General features: G+C 43.8%; 1 protein-coding gene across 20 annotated transcripts in view; it reads left to right on the top strand.

Moving 5' to 3' along the window:
• Positions 1-3,560: 3,560 nt before the first annotated feature.
• Positions 3,561-19,378, top strand: part of ZNF618 (zinc finger protein 618) — a 180,793-nt gene continuing 164,975 nt past the window's right edge. For all 20 annotated transcript variants that reach the window (XM_033237714.1, XM_033237713.1, XM_033237723.1 and 17 more), the window contains exon 1: positions 3,561-3,707. In XM_033237714.1, the coding sequence (XP_033093605.1) occupies positions 3,675-3,707 (33 nt within the window). In that variant the 5' untranslated portion in view covers positions 3,561-3,674. The remainder of the gene's footprint in view (positions 3,708-19,378) is intronic.

Below are 19,378 nucleotides of genomic sequence, written 5' to 3'. Positions count from 1 at the left end.
CCCACACACCTTTCCTCCTGAAGCCCTGCCCAAAGCTTGTCTGGTGTTTGTGGGGGTCCTCCCCTTCTCGTGGCTTCCCCATGCTGGTCACAGTGTCATTGCTCTCGAAAGTGAGGGGTCCAGATATGACCACAGTGCATCTGATGGGACCACAGCCACCTCATGCAGTACCTAGCCACTTTCTTGGGCAGGTCCTCAGGACACTCCAAAAGTTCCACATGGTGAGTGTACCCTCAGTTAATTCTCAAATGGAGACAAACCACAGCTCAGGGTGATTGCATAGTTTCTGCTGTTGTTTGGGAAATATGTGGGTTCATTTATAAACTGGATTTTGTCAGAAGACTTCAAGCTCAGCCACTGTCCCCTGAGGATACCCTTCATGGCCCATTTGGTACAGAATGAAGAAAGGAAGCACTCTCCAAGGCTGAGACCCCTGAGCAGGAGATGCCTCTATGGTCGGGATGTGCTGACAGAAGGCCTAGCTCCTGGGACCCATGGGTGGTGGAGAAACAGAAAGGGCTTGCAGTGATTCCAGAAAAAGAAGGATGAGAAGGACCATGAGATTTTATAGGCCAGAGGTGCCTGGAGACAGGCTGTGGATTATTCCAGGTTGGCGGTCACTGATGCTCTTGAGTGAAAGCCACAGATTTTCTTCCCCAAAATGCACATACAGACATACATTTGGTTAAGGAGTAGTTCTTGGTTCCCCAAACCAATGCAACGACCCCATTTAAGAATCCCTGCTCTGGAGAGAACCTGCCATCTAATTAAGACCCTCCTGGAATCTTCACTGACCCCCACCAGGGCTGGATGGGACCCTTCCTTGAGCTGCACTGAGCACCTCACTGTTGGCACTGTACTGCAAAGGTTTTAAGAAGGTGACCCTTAGACCAACATTATCAGCATCACCTGGGAATGCATTAGAAATGCAAACTCTTGGTCCCTAACCTAGACCAAATGAATTCGAAACTCTGGGGTGGGGCCCAGCAATCTGAACGGGCTCTCCTGGTGATTCCAAGAATCACTAGCATTTGAGAAGAGCTGCTGCAAATAGTTCTCCTCCTCATGGTGTGTGTCTGTCTTTCTAGATACAACGTGCCTGGCACATAGTAAGCGCTCAAATGAATATCGCATCAAGTTTTCCCGACTCCCAGGGCAGGAGTTTTTCCTTGGTACCATACAGCTCTCAGCTGTGGTGACTGAGACCCCATGTCGTTTTGGATCTAGTTTCTACTCTAAGGCCTAAGATCAGGCTTGGCTCCACTAGGCAGAGGCGGGGACCCGGCCTTGAGGCAGGTGCCCAGAAACCTTCACACAAGGATCGAGCCAGACAGACATCAAACCTGGAGCATCTCTCCAGGTAACAAGGCCCCAACCACCTGGTGGTTGAGGGGCAGGTGGGCTACAGGCTGCCTGGCCAGCACGTATGCTTAGGGCTCACAAGACCCAACTCTGCCATGCTCCGCAAGCTGCCCCCACTCCCCTTGGTGCCTGCTGCACACCATCCTTGGCAGAGGCTGCCAAACCTTCAGCAGGGACATACTTGCCAGGTTGGTGAGCAGAAAAATGGCCACTTTCAATTTTTAACGAATCTCCAACTTTTAGGTGTCTGGGGGGAAGTGGTTGGAAGACTCCTTTTTTGTTTGTTTGTTTTTTGAGATGGAGTCCTACTCTGTCACCCAGGCTACAGTGCAGTGGAGTGATGGAGTGATTTCGGCTTACTGCAACCTCCGCCTCCTGGGTTCAAGCGATTCTCCTGCCTCAGTCTCCTGAGTAGCTGGGACTACTGGCGCGTGCCACCACACCCGACTAATTTTTGTATTTTTAGTAGAGATGGGGTTTCACTATGTTGGCCAGGCTGGTCTCCAACTCCTGACCACGTGATCCACTGGCCTCGGCCTCCCAAAGGGATTACATGCGTGAGCTACCACTCCCGGCCAGAGCCTCCTCTTAACCTCTTGTGTATGAGTGTTTGCTAAGGGGGGCAAGAGTTGTGTTTCTTAATTTCATGTCTCCCGTATAGGGCTAAATTCCCAGTTTAACTTGTTAGGGAAAGGAGGTGTCTTCTACACAGTGCCTCTGTTTCCTAAAATTTTAAAAATAACTTTTTTGAGGGTTGTAGGGAAAACATTTTTGTAACCCTTCCTGTATCATATTGCTCCAGTTCTTTAAACATTACAAAAAAGAACATTTGATTTTTGAAGGTGAGGGCAGAGAGAAGGTACCTGTTTACTCTTAATTTCCAGTGTTTTTATTTTTGAAAAGCACCCTTGTAGTTTTCTTTCGGGGAGGGGCAAAAAAGGATTTCTGTTCACCTTGCATCTCATAGAAGAGCAATTCTTAACATTTTTATTCCAAAAATCAACCAGTTGTGGGAGATGTAGGATGGATCCAGCAATCCCTCCTTGTCTCTATAATAGGGCAGGTCCTTCACACTCAGTTTTTAAAAAATCTGATTTTTCAGGAGAATGGGGAAGAGAACAGAAAAAAAAAATCTCTTTTAAACTTTCCCAAGTCACAAGGAGGCAGTTGCTCAAGTAAAAAAAAAAAAAAAAAAAAAAAAAAAACTGACTCTTTTGGGGCGTTGGAAAAAAATTTCCTGGTTCACATTTTATTTCACATAGAAGTTTCTCAAATTTTCCTTTTCTAAATCAACCTGACTGGTGGATATGGGCGGGCGGGGGCGGGGGGGGCATACCCCTTAACCTTTAACCCCTCTTGTCTTACTGTAGGACGAGTTTTTCAAACTTTTATTTAGAAATATATATACGTATATTTTTTAATTTGGCGAGGATAGGCAGAAACAGCCGTTTCACTGGCATTTCACATAAAAGCGGCTCCTCAAATATTTATTTTAAAAATCAATCTGGCTAGGGGGCTAGAGTCCTCTTAACCCCTCTTGTCTGACATGGGACCAGTCCTTCAAACTTTTATTTTATTACATTAGTTTTTTGGGGAGGAGTGGCAGGGGCAATAGAATATTCCCGGTAAGCCTTCCAGTCTTCCAGCAAGCCAGCTCTTGAAAACTTTTATTTCAAAAATCAGTCTGTTTTTTTGGGGGGGGTACAGCAGGGTACTGAGTTCCCATTAACCTCTTGCGTTCCGCCGGCTCCCCGAACTTTTTTACAGCGTGAAAATGACATTTCCGAGGGGCTGGAGGACTGGGGGAGGGCAGAAGGGAGCCGGGGGGCGGGCGCGGGGGGCGCGGGGAGGGCAGGGCGCGGCGCGGGAAAGTTTGGGGGGCGGGTGCGCCACGGCCCTGGGGCTGGCGGACTGGAGAGCAGGCGCGCCCCTGGACCGGCCGGCTTTGTGTGCCGCGCGGAGGCCGGCAGCGCGGAGGCCGAGGCCGAGGCCCCGAGCTCGCGGGCCGCACGGCGAGGCCGGCCCGGGGGCGGGCAGGGCGGCGGGGGGCGGCGGCGGCCCCGCGAGGGGCGGCTCGGCGGCAGCGGCTGCCGCGGCGCGGCCGGTGCGGGCCGGGGGTGGGGGCGAGGGCCGGCGCCCCCCCCGCGCGCCCCCAGCGCCCCCGCCCCCCCGGCCTGAGCGGGGCGGGCGGAGGAGGGAGCGGCGGCGGCGGCGGCGGCGGTGGCGGCGGCGGCGGCGGCATTGTGCGCGCACCAGCAGCCCGGCCCGGGAGGAACAGGACGCGCCGGGGCCGCCTCCTCCCGCACGGACCCATGAACCAGCCGGGCGGCGCGGCGGCTCCGCAGGTACGACTGGGGGCCGGGGGCATGCACCGCACGGGGGACTCCGGGGGGCCGGGGCCCGGGGCGCTGCGCCACTTCATTGCAAGATTTGCAAGATGCAAAGTGCCTGGGCACGTTTGCGAGCTTTTTGTGGGCGCAAACGGGAGAGTCGGGGTCCGGAGGGCACCCCCCCGGGCGCTGCGGGGTGCGAGGAGGGTAGGGGTGACGAGGGGGTCTTTTGGGGCCCCCAGCCAGCGCCCCCTCCGGCCCCGGGCTCGGACCGGAGCCCAGAAAACAAAGCGGCGAGAGAACAGAGCAGCCATTTCAGTTTGGACAATTCACATTTTGCAAAAATGCAACCCCTTCCAGCTCTGCCCCCTCCCCCCCAAATTTGCAATTTTCCCCTGACCCTCTCTGCGCTCGGGGTCCCCGATGACCCCCTGGGAGGTCTTTCCCCCCAGATCCCCCATTTTTGCAACAATCTTTTTTTTTTTTAGGCCATATTTTCCTTTCTCAATTTTTTTTTTCTAATTTTTCTTCAAACGGTAGTTTTTTCCCATTAAAACGACGCCACCTAGAGGATACTATTTTGTAAATAAAAAAAGAAATTAAAATTGAAAAGAAATATTTTTTATTTCTTATTTTTTCAAAAGTTTGCACTACCAGGCAGTGGAGGGGTAAGAGATTCTTTTTTTTTCTTTTTTCGGGTGAAAATTTTCACTTTGATCTTTCCAGAAGCATGGAGACAATTTTTATTTCTGTAGCCAAATCCAGATAATATGTAAATGAAAATTAAGCTGGAATTTGAATGAATTCAGTTCTTGGAGGGGAGAAAGCAAAAAATCTCCTAAAAGCAAAGTCAGTTTGGGTACCTAACTCATTTTAGTTTAAGAAAAAAACTAATTGGAATAAAGAAAGGAGGGAAATTGTTGAGTTTAGGGAAAACTGAGAGAATTGGCTTTATGAAGCAATTAGAAATTGTACTTCATTGTAATTTGGAACTTGTTTAGCTCAGCGGGCAAAAAAAGACTAATTTCTCTATTTGGCAATATTTAAAGTTTTTCTATTTCCACGAAGGAAGGATTTAAAAGAGAAAATAGACCCTAAAATGTTGGCTTAGGACACACCCAAAAATTGTAGTTTTTTTTTTTTTAATTTTGCATTTACATTTTACTGCATTTAAATCCTAAGATTCTAAAGAAAACAGAAACGGGAAAAGTTACAGTGAAATCCTTTCTTTCTTTTTTTCTCTATTTGTTGGGTTTTGTGTGTGGGTATTTTTTTTGTTTTGTTTTGATGGAATAATTAAGACTGTTTTCTGATTTTGTTTCCTGAAAGGTCTAGGCATTTCTTTTTTGTTGTTGTTTTATCCAGAAAATGTCAGGGACCTTTTTTGAGCAATATTCAGTGGAAAAAATGTAAATTCATACATTATACAAATTGAGTAACCCACAGATTTGTAGGAGAGACCGCCATTAAAATAAGATATGCATAATTAACATTATTATGAAAAAACTAACAGTGGATTCACAGAAGCTCATTTTTTATGACATGCAACTGAATCAATTGATGAAGACAAGGATTGAGGAATCCTTGGTAAGGAAGAAAATTTTCCCTTTTCTGTCTTGTTCACTCTTCCAATTTGAAAAATTTATTACTTAAAAAAAATTTAGATTGGTTTCAGGCCTCTTTGACTGTGATGTGGGGTTGGTAGTTTATCAATATTTGTTATTTTTCAAAAACCTGATTACTTTCAAAGGGGGAAAAATCCATTAGCCTTGATCATTTTGGGGGGTTTGTGACCAAAAAAAAGCCACAAATTTTACTGACTTAACAAGAAAAAGATAAAAGAAGGATGGGCAAAAAGGAGATGAAAATTCTAATTCTTATCCATCTTCCTTGGTAGAACACTTACTTTGCTGAAGAAATATGATAAAACACCAACTCAGCTGATTTTAGCAGCAACAAAATAAAGGAAAAATAATCAAAATACAAACAAAAGCCAAACCCAAGGTTTGCCTTTGGAATATGAAAGCATATATGCAAACAATATTTCATGAGGAGGTTTTGGCCTTAAAATGAATCAAATGAAGGTGAAACAAAAAAGAAAAAAAAATTTAAGAAGGCAAATAAATATTGACCGAATTGAAATTTGACAGATGAAAATAAAGTAGCCACCCAGCAATGAAGGGTTTTGTGATAAATTAGTATCTGATTGAACTTGCTGAGGATTTTGAGCCTACCCCCCAAAAGTTATAATGTTTCTGTCCAAAAAGAGCATATTGTTAGGACTTGCAGAGTGGGATCTTGGAGGGACCTTGGCTTGGAAATTGGTGATGGGTCACCTGGGGCAAGAAAGGAACCAAACCCTTTGCCCCTTTTGCCAGCCACTAGCTGGTCTTGGAAAAACTGGTGGCCCCAGTCCATAGATTCCCAACCCGGTTTTGTGGAAATTTGGATGTTTAAGTGGAATAAGTCAAATATATTATCTCTGTGAAATATATTTGACAATGGCAGAGGTTTGACATTTCCCATCATCGCCATTGCATTTGGGAGATTTTATTTTTTTAGTAACGAAATCCTTCAGGGCTAACTGGTCACATTCTGACGTATTTGGAATGAGCTTTTTTTTTTTTTTTTTTTTTTTAAGCAGCATAATTAAAAAAATTTTTTTTTCTGTTGAATTATTTAGGCCGATGACTAGGACGGTCAAGGAATTTATAATTTCCAAGGGACTCTGGAGGCCTCATGAGGCAGAAGGCCTGAGTTTAGCAGTGATGAAGGAGCGATGGGCTGGGGAGGGGTGGAGCGGGGTAGGGGCATCTGAGAAAAAGTCAGGGTTGCAGATAACAGGTTATTTCTGGTGCAAGGAATAAAAATATTGCAGCACGTCCCTTTGTGTGGCCTGGATCTCCTGACACAATTCAGATTCCTTCATTCCTTCTGCTGAAATTTTGTTCTGTTGTCTATGGCTAGAAGTTGAAAATCATTTCTGGTTTTGTAGACATGTTTTTTTTTTTTTTTTAAATTGGTTATTCTAATCATGTTTGTTGTAAAGGAAGTAGAGGTGCATGATGGTTCTATTGGGGGCGGGGCCAGTTTTCTTTTGTTTCTATTGGTGTTTCTCTCTGGATTGAGATCTGACCTTGGCCTTGGCTCTCTCACCTCCTATTTTAGGTGGACGTGTGACCAGAAATGGATATATGAGCTAATTTTTATTAGCTCCTGTCTGTTCACCACATTCTCTTAGATTGTTGGGCAAAATATCTGGTAAATTGGACTTGAGGGGTGGTAATTTGATGATGGGCTGAATTATTTTGGCAAAAGATCATTTATATTCAGTTTCACAGTTGAGATTCTTTTTACTTAATGTTTTGCTTTTCTGCCTAAGGAGTTTTTTTTTTTTTTTTTTTTTTTAATTTTTTCTAATAAGGTTTGAAATTTCAAGGGCCTGCTTTATAGCTTGACTTTGGAGCAAGCTAGGAAAAGAGGTTTGCTTATTCTTCCAGCCCTGCACAGAGGTGAATTTGAACAAGGGTTCTTGCTTTTGCAGAAGGAAAGCAACAAAGATGGCTGGTCAGTGTAAGGCTGACCTCTCCCTCGTCCTAGAAAATAAACAGCCAATGGCTTGTTTCACTTTAGAAACTGGGTTTAAAACTCCTCCAGTGTCAGATACAATATTTTTCTCACTTTTGACTCAGCTCTTGGCATGCTGCTTCCTCTGACCTCAGAATCGTTACGTCTTCTCCTTGGTGGGTGATAAGAACTTCCTTGCCATATTTGACTGGATGTATATGAGCTGACTTTTCATGGTCATGAGGAAATTTTGAATTTTTTCCTTGTTCTTGTGATGTTTTGGGTCAGTTGTACCTTCTTTCTGGTGATGTAAAATGAAGTGGCTTTTTTCGGGAGCCCTACCCCCCACAAAGTCTTGCTGTGTGACCTTGGGCAAATCACTTTTTCCTTCAGAGCCTCAATTTTTGCATTTATAAAATGAACACTTGGGATCAGATCAAGGATAATAATGAATAGGTTTCATTTCTGAATGTAACTCCAAGGAATTGGTTATGGCTGCCTGGATCACTGTGTTGAGAAGGATTCTGAGGCCATATCCTGACTCCCATATTCTAGAGAGAGGGGTGCAGTGGCCAAACAGCAATGTAAATGAGAGTGGAGAGTGTACCTCTTAATTACCATTCCCAGGTGAGACCTTGAATCATGGGCCATTAGTGGGTTGTGCAATCAGTTTAATGAATCACAGTCAGAATTTTTTAAAAACAAGAATAGAATATAGGGGAACAAAAATAGCAGAGGCATAGCACAGGGTACAGGTGAGTATCCTCTCATGAAACTTTTGTTTATATTTGTGGATGTATGTTTGTGATGTGAGATAGATTTCCTCCTGTGGATCACGGTCAAGAGAGTTTGAAAGGTACTGGACTAGCTGAGCCGCCATGATGTGCTGCAGGTATACTGCATTTTATTGCTTATACTTTATTTTCGCATTTATTATCTCAGTTAACTTTTAGGTGAACCCTGTGGGTTAGGTGTCCTGTGCCACATATTTTGAGCCCCTGGTTGAGCCCACTTCAAGGGCCACCTATGAAGAAAGCTCAGCCACGTGGGCGGCCCAGGCACATACCCCAGCTTGTTGGTCTTGGATGAGTCTGGAAGGACATATGGAAGGGCAGATGCAAGTTTGAAGGCAGTATCTTTGCAAGGCCTTCTTGCTGGAGAGGAGATCTAAAGTGTGGAGAGTCCTTGTCTTTTGTTCCCCACTTTTAGTTTAAATTGCCAGAGAAATTTTTCTGGAGTTAGAGAGTTTGTGTTTGTGCTATATTTAACTTAATCAGACAAAAACACGGTCTGTATTTTTGTGTGTGGTCACTTCCTTGAAAATCCCAGAATTTCTGTCTTAGTCTCCTCATCTTTTAAATGTGTCAGGTCCATGCTGTCTAATAGAAATATAATTCAAGCCCCCAATGTGAGCCACATATATAATTTTTAATTTTCTCGTAGTGGATTAAAGGAAGTAAAAGAAACAGGTGCCATTGATTTTAACATATTTAACTCAGTATGTCCCCAATACTATCCTTTCATCAAGCCATCCATATGAAAATTATTAATGTGACAAGTTACATTCTTTTGGGGGGTAGTGAGTCTTTGAAATCTAATGTATTTTACTCCTACAGTACATCTCAATTCTGACCAGCCACATTTCCCCTGTTCAGCAGCCACATGTGGCTGGTGGCTACCATATTGGACACCGTAGGATTGGACCAGTTGTCGTCATCACTGGCTGGCCCCAGAAGGGTAGCAACACCTTTCAGACCTCTTGGTTTTGTTGGTGGGACTTTGTATGTGAATCTCACATGCTTTGAGGCATTTCAGCCTATAGTGACGATGAGTTCCATCCATATAGCTCTCCTGGCTAGAGTGGCCCACATTTCCCTTTTATTTGTCCCAAAGCAGTCTTCTGCCAGGGTTAGGCCACTGTGCTGTAAGTTAAAAATGACAAATGATGGCTAGTAACTCTGGGATGATGTGTCATACCCTGTGAGCTGTTGAAGTCAAGAAGTATGAGTCTGGGAGGCAGTTGTTTTTTGAAGTGCATTTTAAATAAAGTGTTGCCAGTGGCCAGGACCAGGGCTGGGGTCTGAGGAGAGGAAGGAGATCAGAGGTAAAAGATGGCCTGGCAATGAAATCTGTTTCTGAGCCGAAAATATGGCATCAGCAGGAAATCCACCCCAGGCCAGGCCTTAGGTCAGATGCATAGAAATTTTCCAAATCCACCCCAGTTGGCAAAATGGAAAGCTGGGTTTGAGGTCAGCCAGACCAGAGTTTGAAATCCAACCTCATGGTGTGGTTAGCTTTGGGTGACTTCAGGAAAGTCGCTCTGGTTTTGGAACCACGGCTTCTACATCTGGGAAAAGAGAGTTAATGATCCCAGCCTTGCAGGGTTGTTTTAGGATTAAATGAAGGGGTCACATGGGGAGACTCTCAGCCAGTCTGAGGACCTGAGAAGGTGGTCAATGCATGTTGAGAAGGTAGGTGGTCAACACATGTGAGTTGACTCAACCCAGTGGCCAGGGATTCTCCATTTGGGGAGATTAAGTCCCACTGACAACACTTGGGATAGTCCTGGAAGCCTGGTGGCTTATCTTTAGCAGGCAAAGTTAGGTGACAAGTGAAAATGTACACTCTTGGCTGTTGCTTTAAAACAGCCTGCCATCCATGAGACTTTCTTGTTAAAGCATTCTGGATGCTTTCATTCTGGGGCTGCTCTAGCTCCTTGGAATGTTTCTGGATTTGTTTCTGAGCCTGTGGCAAGGCTTTAAAAGGGATACCTCTCAATTGCAGGTGGACCTGTGTGTCTTTGAGTTTCTACTCATGCTGGGGCCCCTGCCTCTGGTGCCCTTTCCCTCATTCATATCTGCTCCATGAGAAACCAGACCTTCCACAAGATAAGCTGCGCTGCTTCTTCTGTAGAGCCCCCCAACAAATTACCCCAGGTAGACTTCATCTCCCTCTGCCCCCATGGCACCCCCCCAGACACTGTCGACCCACAGGTCAGAGTTGGTTGTTTGCACTTCTGCTTCTCCAGCCAACTTGTAACATCCGTGAGGGTAGAGATCACCGGTTATTCATTTTAGGGTCTGGTGCAGAGCAGCAGCTCCATAAATATTTGATAACTTCATTTGATTTTTGGAAATAGCTCAGATCAGTGGGCTTTAGGTGTAGTGAAGAGTGGATGACCAATTTGGGCTTGGCCATTTGGGCAAAGCCCGTGTTTTATTACGGAGCCCAAGGCACATTTTCTTGTAGCTGGCTCTGAAGCCATGGCTCCCCTGGAATAATAGGTCCAACAGGGATCCTTAGATGGGGAAATGTTCCTTTATATGTCTTGGGGGATTTTTAAAAAGTTTGTCTGATGACTTTCACCCCTGCCCTTCTCACTCCTTTTGTATAAAGTATTTCTTTAAAGTGGGTGGGGGGGCCACCAGCTGCCTGCTTTGCAGGTATGGTGAATGGGGTACAGCAGTGCCCTGTATCTGTGCCTGCTCTTCTTAGCCAGGTGTCCTGGAACTGAACACCAGGGGCCTGTTTGCAGAATATCTGGGCACATGGGCTCCTTCAGCTTGAAGCAGCTAAATGTGTGATATGACCCCATCTTTGGTTGAATTTTAGTTTGCAGATGTCAAAGATGCTTATGGGAGAAAACAGAACCTTCTGTTTCTTTGCTTAGTTTTTTTTCAGCACGTTTTATAAAACGCTGTCATTTTTAACACTTTACAGCCAATTTCAGCCAGGGAGCATAGAATCCTAAGTGACGATAGACATCTCTCCTCAATGTTCATATTCCCACGTTTCTATATTTCTGAAATGAGGGTGTGCCTTACAGTAGATTTATTCTTCTAGTGAACTTTTTCTCCCTCTTATTTCTTCTCCAAAAGCTGTTATAAATCATTGGTGCATCTATCAGTTTGAAAGCATCTTGGGATTGAGTGTTGTCCTCCTGGTGGGGAGGACTATGACCTGTTGGGGCTCCATGCTCTGTTTACCTCACTTTTCTCGGGGCTTGCCCCACCCCATACAGTGAAGGCAGGACTTCACCTTGGGAAGAAACATCTGGAACTCTGACTTAGCACTACTTTCCTGCCATGTCTGTGTGTAGGTATTGTGATTTTGCTGTGGCCTCTCCTCTAAAAGGGGCAAGTAGCCCGTGGGAGGGAGGTGAAGCCCTGTAAATGGGGGGTCTCTTCAGAACAGCCACGTGCATGAGCTGGCCTGACAAGAGCGGAGCACCAGTTTGACATTTCCAAGGGCAGAACAAGCAGAGCACAGTCGGAGAGCCAAGGCACGGCTCCCCTCTCTGCTCCACCAGCTAATCATTTTGTGGTGTTTGCCAAAGTACTTAATTTCCCTGCACCGTAGTTTCCTTATCTGTAAAGGTGAGATGATAATATATTGATGACGATGATGAGGATGCATAGGGTTCTTGTAAAAGTTGTGAGAGATGTAAGAAAAAAGTTTTGTAAAGGGCAAAGTTCTTTTCACTTGCAGCATGTTATTTGTGCATCATCTAGTCCAAGGATGGTAAATAAGGAACATACGTGCTGCCATTCCCCATCCTCCAGCCTGTGGCAGACATCACTAATTGATCATGGCAGACATCACTAATTGATCATGGCGGTCCTTTCCATTGAGTCTGGCCAGTGGCCTCAGGGTCCTTAGTATTATGTAATGCTACCCATCAGTTGGGCTTAGCATGGGACATGAAGCCAGTTTGTCCTTCCTTGTCGACACACACACACATACACACATACCCCATGGGACATGAAGCCAGTTCGTCCTTCCTTATCCACACACACACACACACACACACACACGCACACACAGAAACTAAGGCCTCGGGAAGAAGGTGGAGTGACTTGCCCAAGACCTCACTGAACAAGCGGAAGTGGGACTAAAAGCCTCAAATTTCTTAACTCCTTAACCAGTGCTTTTCCTGCCCTGTGCATATACACTGTATCAAAAGGAATTAAAATTAATCTGGTCTTGAGAAATAGCGAGAGAATCCTGACTCCTCCCTTCTTTGTTATAATTAGATACCCTTGGGGTTGTCATCAAAGCCGGGCTGGATGACCTGCTTCTCTGCCTGATCCTGGAGTGATCAGGTTTCAAAGGGGAGACGCCTGTGGCTAGGCAGCTGGATTGGATGGTGTCTCTCAGCAGCGTAAAGTGGCAGCGGGGCAAGGCAGGCCCTGGGGTTACTCAGTGATGACCTGGGTTTGGGACAGGTTTGCTGCTTACACACTTAAGTCCACAGACAAGTTCTTTAGTCCTTCCGTATCTTAATTTCTGGATCTGAGAGATGGGCTGGTAATGATTCTTCACAGGAATGACATAAGATAACATGTTTGGAAATGCTTTGTAAACTCAGACATATGTGTTACTTTTTAAATATATGTTACTTTTTATAATTAATACCAATTGTTAGTGCTATGCTGGGTAAGTTGTATAAACCAAGTCTCACACTAAGCGCCACAAGGTGAGTGGGCCCCTTTTCTTGTGTGTTATTTTATCTTTTTGCCAGCCCAGGGTTCAGAAAGTTTGGAATTTGTGGGCCTTTCACAGATTCTTTCCTGTTTGCATCTGTCCCCAGCCTCATCCTGTTTCAGTCATGTATGTGGCCTGCCTAGCCCTGGAAGACCTTGGGGTCTGGGACAGCCTCTACTTGTTCATCTGTTAAGTGGGAGGACAGACCATCCTTAAACCCTTCCAGGCTTTTTGAAAGCATTGTATGAGTTAATGGACTAGAAAGTGCTTCATGAACAGCAAAGAACTGGAGAAACATGTTGGCGACAACTCTTTTCTTTTCTTAAAAAGGAAAGGAGGGAGGCTGAGGTGAGGATGGTATTGAGTCGACAAAAAATGATATAAATATTTTGGCTGACAAAGCAGAATGAGGCTTTCTATATAAGCTAAAGCGAATAAATGGTGTCAGGTGATGCTTGGCCCCCCAGTCTGCTGTAGAAAAGACAGGGAAAAACATTGCTTTCTAGTGAAGTGAGCTCTGTGTCAGGGGTTGATCTTTGATTACCAGGGGTCAGCCCTGTTCCTGGGTGAGGACCCGGGGAGGAATGAAACCTGGTGTCTCCCCCAGGGGTGGAAATGGCTACTGCAAAGTGGAGGAGGCCTGAGTATCTCTTGGCAAGCCCTCGGCTTGCAGTTTGCTGGTAGCACTCAAAGTCAAAAGCACTTTTGGTTTGCTTACTGGATGTGTTATTGTCCAAGACAGCATATCTGAGGAGCTAGCCATTCTTACCTCTCAGCTTTGAGCCTGTACCATACAAATTCCTGCCTGTCCCAACATTTTTGTGGAAAATTGGGGGACTAAGGGTGGGAATTTTTGACAGGTGAAAGTTTGCAGAGAATTTGTGTTTTGCTTTATTTTGGACTCAGTTTTTACAAGCCAAGAAGATGTAGTCGGGGAAGTTAGAATACCCAAAAAGAATAGAAGATATTTTTGGATGTTGGGGATTTTTTTTTCTTAATTTCATCAAATGGGAAAAAATAACTGTAAAAATTTAATTTTGTTTATGTGGGTGTTTCTTATAAAGTATGCTGGAAAAGCAGAAAGTGAAACTGATCTGAAATAAAACTGAAACTAGTCTGAAATGAGGCCTCAGGGAAGAGAAACTTCCCTGGGGTGCTACTAGCCTTAGTTGGAATTTGTTGTAAAGCCTGCCTTTGTTTTATCAGAGGGGTCTAGAGCTATAAGGGTCACAGATAGCATCTAAGCCTATGCCATCCAGTACGTATTGGTGTCTACTAGCTGCACGTAGCTAGAAGTAGTTGAAATGTGGGTAGTCAATCCATAGAAGATTGCAAAGACTTAGTAGAAAAAAAAAGACTGTAAGAGGTCTCAGTGATAATTTGAAAATACTCCAGGTTAAAATGATATTTTACATATTAGATTAAATAAGATATATTATTAATACTCATTTCACTGGTTTCTTTTTACTTTCTACTTTTTTTAAACAATGTGGCTACTAGGAAATTTGAAATTCCCTCCATGGCTCATATTATATTTCTATTGTACAGTGCTGATGTAAGCAAACCTGCTTCTTTTATAGTAGAGGAAGTAGAACCCCAGAGAGGGCAAGTGGCTTGCTCAGGGTCACACAATACTGTCATCAGATACCTGGACAGACTGCAGGACTCAGAACCTGGCATGGGATGATGATGTAGTAGTGTAGGCATTAGTATAAGTAGGTGGTTAAAATGGAGGAGGTAATGGGAGTTTATAAGACAGAGAGAGAGAGAAAAAGAGAGAGAGATTAGGAATTCAGGGAAAAAAATTATATTGTTTCCCACTTTGCTTATCCCTCCCCTAAACATTAGTTGAACACTTTGAAAGAAAGCAAATCCAACAAGATGAGCAAACACAAATCTAAAAGATAATCCCTGGCAATTTCTCTGCCTACCAAAAAATTCCAAATTTGTTTTTGAGTTTGAACTGGGGTCTTTTTGGATCAGGTTGCAGTTCTGGGCTAGTTGGGGCAGAGAGACCCAGGTCACATTGGGGACTGGAGTTTGGGTCCTGCGGGAACTGGAAGCCATTCTTTTGCTAAGTCATGTCTGGTTCCTGTAATGATTTGGGAAGGAAGGCTGCTAAAAGACCCAGAGGGCATCCTTTTATAGTGGGCAGAGCTGGCAGGGTGGGGGATCATCTCCCTTGACTTCCAGCTTGGGTCAGAGACCTGGAGGTGGGTGAGCGGCCCAGGCCAGGAGCAACAGTCTCTAGTTTTCCAATTCAGTACTCCTGCTCTTCATGTTTTGAAAGGAGTTTGAGCCATGTGTTGGAAATTCAGCTTTATAAACTCCTATTTTTTTAAAATTGGAAACTTTTCAAGGACTGAAGTTTAGATTTCTTACTTATCTCACATTATTTTTGCACAGTGGAATTTATCTGCCTTGAAATATAGTCATTGTACATTTTCTGAGTGCTTACTATATGATAGGCCTTGAACTAAGCATTTAATATCTATTATCTCATTTAAAACAGTCACCTTGTAAAGTAGGGATTTTTTTTTTTTTTAAATATGAGAGTGGAAATTCAGAGGTGAAAGGAATTGCCCAAGGCTACACAGCTGGTAAGTGGCAGCTGGATTCAAATTTAGGTGGCCACCATATTCTAAGCTCACAACAGACCTTTGAGGTATGGAATCTTATCATTCCCTTTGTACAGCTGAGGAAGGCACAGTAACTTGCCCAGGATGTGGAGTCGGTGGATGGGCTGGGACTTTAGACACGGCCACCCATTTGTCTGTGGTGGGTTCTGAACCATGGCGTCTGGGGAAGCTGCTCTCCCCATTTTGTGGGGCCTGGGTCCAGGACTCCCTGGCTTTCAGCCCCCAGCTCCCCATGTGCCTCAGCAGACCAGCGGGTTGTGTGTTCCTTGCTCACAAAGCCTTTAATACCACGTTTGAAAACAGTTGCAGAAGGTTTGCTGTAATTAATTACATTTGACATACTTGGAATCAGGACCTCCCAGATTCAGAATGCAAATTTATGCCCAGACGGATGTAAGGTATGCTTGGAGCCAAGAGCTCTGGCATGTCCCAGTCAGGGCCTGCGGCGTCGCTTGCTGCCCTGATGGGGCAGTAACAGGCCGTGAGAGGTGGAGTCAGAACTCAACCCCAGGGATACCTAGAGCCACAGGCTGTCGGAGGAGAAATAGCCCTGAGCGCTCTTTAGTCTTGGGTACATTCTTTGCCCTCTTTGGACCTCAGTTTTCCCTGCTGTACAATAAGGGCTTGGACTAGCTTGTCTTAGAAAGCATGTGCTGTTAGTTTGGGCAGGAGGGCAGTTAATAGAGAACCAGAGGGCAATTGGAAGTATGAACAGCTGAGGTAAGAGAGGCTTGGAAGAGCCAGGTAAGCAGGAGGCCATTGGAACAGACAAGAGAGATGTACAAGGTAAGGTCTGATTTCAAGTGCAAGACAGTGCTGATTGCCAGGGTTCCGCATGCAGAAATCCTCCAGTCAGTGCCAGTTCATCTTCCTACCCACACATACACTCACCTCATTGTCTTAGATAGTTACTGCTGTGCAACAAGTCACCCCAAAACTCAGTGGCTTAACGCAGCAATGATCATTTATTGTCTCTCATGGTTTCTGTGGGCTAGGAATTTGGCAGTGGCTCATTTGGTCAGTTCTGGCTCGGGGTCTTTCTGTGGTTGTGGTCATATGGTGGCTGAGGCAGAGTCATCTTAAAGGGTTCTCCATGCTCATATTTGGTGCCAGGATTCTGAAGACTTGAACAGCTGAGCTCCTTGGGCCTGTCTCCCTGCTATCATCTCTTTCTCTCTTTCTCTCCCTCCTTCTCCATGTGTGGTCTCTCCAGCATAGAGGCTTCATATATGGCTAGACTTCTTACGTGGCATCTTGAGGCTGCAAAGATGCATGTGCCAAGATAGATAGCACTAAGCAACTGCAGCCTCACCTGTCATGACTTAGCCTCCAAAGTCATGCAGCATCACTTCACCACATTGTATTGACTGAGGCAGTTTCAAAGGTGTGCGCCATTCAGAGGGCAGGACATCAACTTCATCTGTCTGTGGAGCCATGTCAACATCACATTGAGCATGTAGGATGGGATATATGTTGATGTGGCCATCTTTGGAAAACAAGGGCCACGGTACCATCAGTGTGCCCATCAGTCTGTCTGACTAGCTCTCTACCTCTCCATGCATCTCTCTCTCTACCCACTCACCCATTCCATCTTTCCACACTTCAGACGTCTCTTCTTCTATGTGACTGTCTGTTCGTCTGTGTATTCCATTCAATCACCTAACACATTTTGGGGACCTATGCGCCAGGCACAGCTATATGCTTTCAATAATGAGCTCGAATGGAGAATGAGACTAATGTTGATTGAGAACCTAGTGAATGTTAGTCCTTTGATCCTCAAAACAACTCCATGACTTAGAGTTATCATCTTTATTTTCCTGGGAAGAAACCAAGACACAAACTAAATAACTTGCCCAAGGTCATTCAGGTAACTAGTGTCAGGGCCAGGACTTGAACTCAGGACTTCCTGACTACACTGTCTCTGCGTAGAATACAGGCTCTATTTTGATTTCTGAGTGTGAAATGTCTACCAAGAGTTCTCCACTTCTGTTTTTTTTTTCCAAGTGAAAATAGTTTTTCTTCCCTGACTATAAAAATAACATGTTCATTACAAAAACATTGAAGCAATACAAAAAAAAAGAGAAGGTTGTTCTTTTCAAAAAATCACCTGAAATGCTGAGATAACCACTCTTCACATTTTGATGAGCACTATTGAGGCCATCTCTATGTATTTAAGTACATATGATTTTACACAAATGGGATTATATTCCATGCTGTTCTGAGGCCTGATGCCTTTTCCTTTTTAAACTCATAGATATTTTTCATCAGCAGCAAATATAGATAGATTCTCATTGTTATTTTACTGACTACATTGTGTTTCCACTCTATGTATGGCCCAAAATTCAGTGTGTGATTAGATTTTGGTTATTTCTGATTTGTCGTTGTTATAATCTATTCTGTGAGAAACATCTTTTTCGTACAGCCTCTCACTTGTATGATCATCTCCTTAACGTCACTGGAAAGCTGACTGCAGGGCCACCGTGGATTTATATTCTGTATGTAGACAGAATTTGCCAAGTGTCTCTCAGCAAGGTGGTATCCGCTTACGTTTCTATTAGGAGATTGTGAGTGCCCATTTTACACATCCTGGCCATCACCTTGTGCTTGTATTTTAAACCTTTGATGGCCTGATGGGCAAACTAATGAGGTTGAATATCTGTTGGTGTATTTTTACATTTTGGTTGGTATGTTTTACTTGCATTATATTTTGGCCGATACGTTTAACTTGCATTTCTTTTATGAATTGCCTGTTCAACCATTTTGCCCATTTTTCTCTTGTGGTGTTTATCTTTTCTTTCACATTTTTAAAGAAAAGGTCTTTGGATTTTGGAGATACTGACTTTGTTATTTAGATTCCATTTTTTTTTCCTAGACTTTTTAAAACTTAATGTTATTTAGTGGAAGTGGTGGTTAAATGCAATGTTTACTTTTTAAAAATATTTATATTTTTGTGTTTTGGATTCTTTGTGTGTATTCTTTTGTGTATTGGATTCTTGTGTGCATGTCACATTTAAAAAGACTTCTCCGTATTAAGAATTTATAGTGAAAAGGCAACCTACAGAATGGCAGAAAATATTTGCAAATCATATGTATTTGGTAAGGGGTTAATATCCAGAATATATGAAGAAATCGTGTGAATCAACAACAACAAAAAATAACTCCATTAAAAAATGGGCAAAGAAGTTGAATAGACATTTCTCCAAAGAAATATACAGATGGCCAGTAATCATATGAAAAGATGTCCAACATCATTCATCAGTTCAAAACCACAGTGACATATCACCTCATACCCATTAGTATAGCTGTTACTTAAAAAAAAAAAAAAAAGTGTTGGTGAGGATGTGGAGAAATTGGAACTCTTGTGTGCTGTTGGTGCAGCTGCTATGGAAAATAGTAGGGTGTTTCTTCAGAATCTTACACATAGAATTACTATATGATCCAGCAATTCCATTTCTGGGTATATATCTAAAAATTCAAAGCAAGGTCTCAAAGAGATGTTTTTCCACCCATGTTTATTGCAGGATTATTTGCAATGCTCAAAGGTGGAAGCAACTGAAATGTCCATCTACAGATGAATGGGTAAACAAAATATGATGTATTCAGCCTTCATTTTTAAGGCTGAAGAATATTCTATTATTAACACTACGGGATTGTATATTTAAAAATGGTTAAGATGGTAAGAGAAACAAGTTAAACATTTACATAACCTAACAAATCAACAATGTATGATAGAATATTATTCAGCCTTAAAAACGGAGGAAATCCTGTCATTCTACAACATGGATGAAACTTGAGGACATTCTGCTTGGCGAAATAAGGCGTTCACAAAAAGACACACACCGTGTGATCCCACTCGTGAGAGAAATTGAAGTCAAATGCAGAAACAGAAAGTGAAATGGTAGTTGCCAGCAACTGGTGCAAGGACAATGGGCAGTTGTTAAATGGGTGAGAGTTTCGGTTTTGTAAAATGAAACAGTTGTAGAGATCTGTTGCACA

This window comes from Trachypithecus francoisi, unplaced genomic scaffold, assembly GCF_009764315.1.
Source record: "Trachypithecus francoisi isolate TF-2019V2 unplaced genomic scaffold, Tfra_2.0 Lachesis_group16, whole genome shotgun sequence".
Lineage (NCBI taxonomy): Eukaryota > Metazoa > Chordata > Mammalia > Primates > Cercopithecidae > Trachypithecus > Trachypithecus francoisi.
Note: the sequence above shows the minus strand (reverse complement) of the source record. Positions and strands in the feature narration are given on the sequence as shown.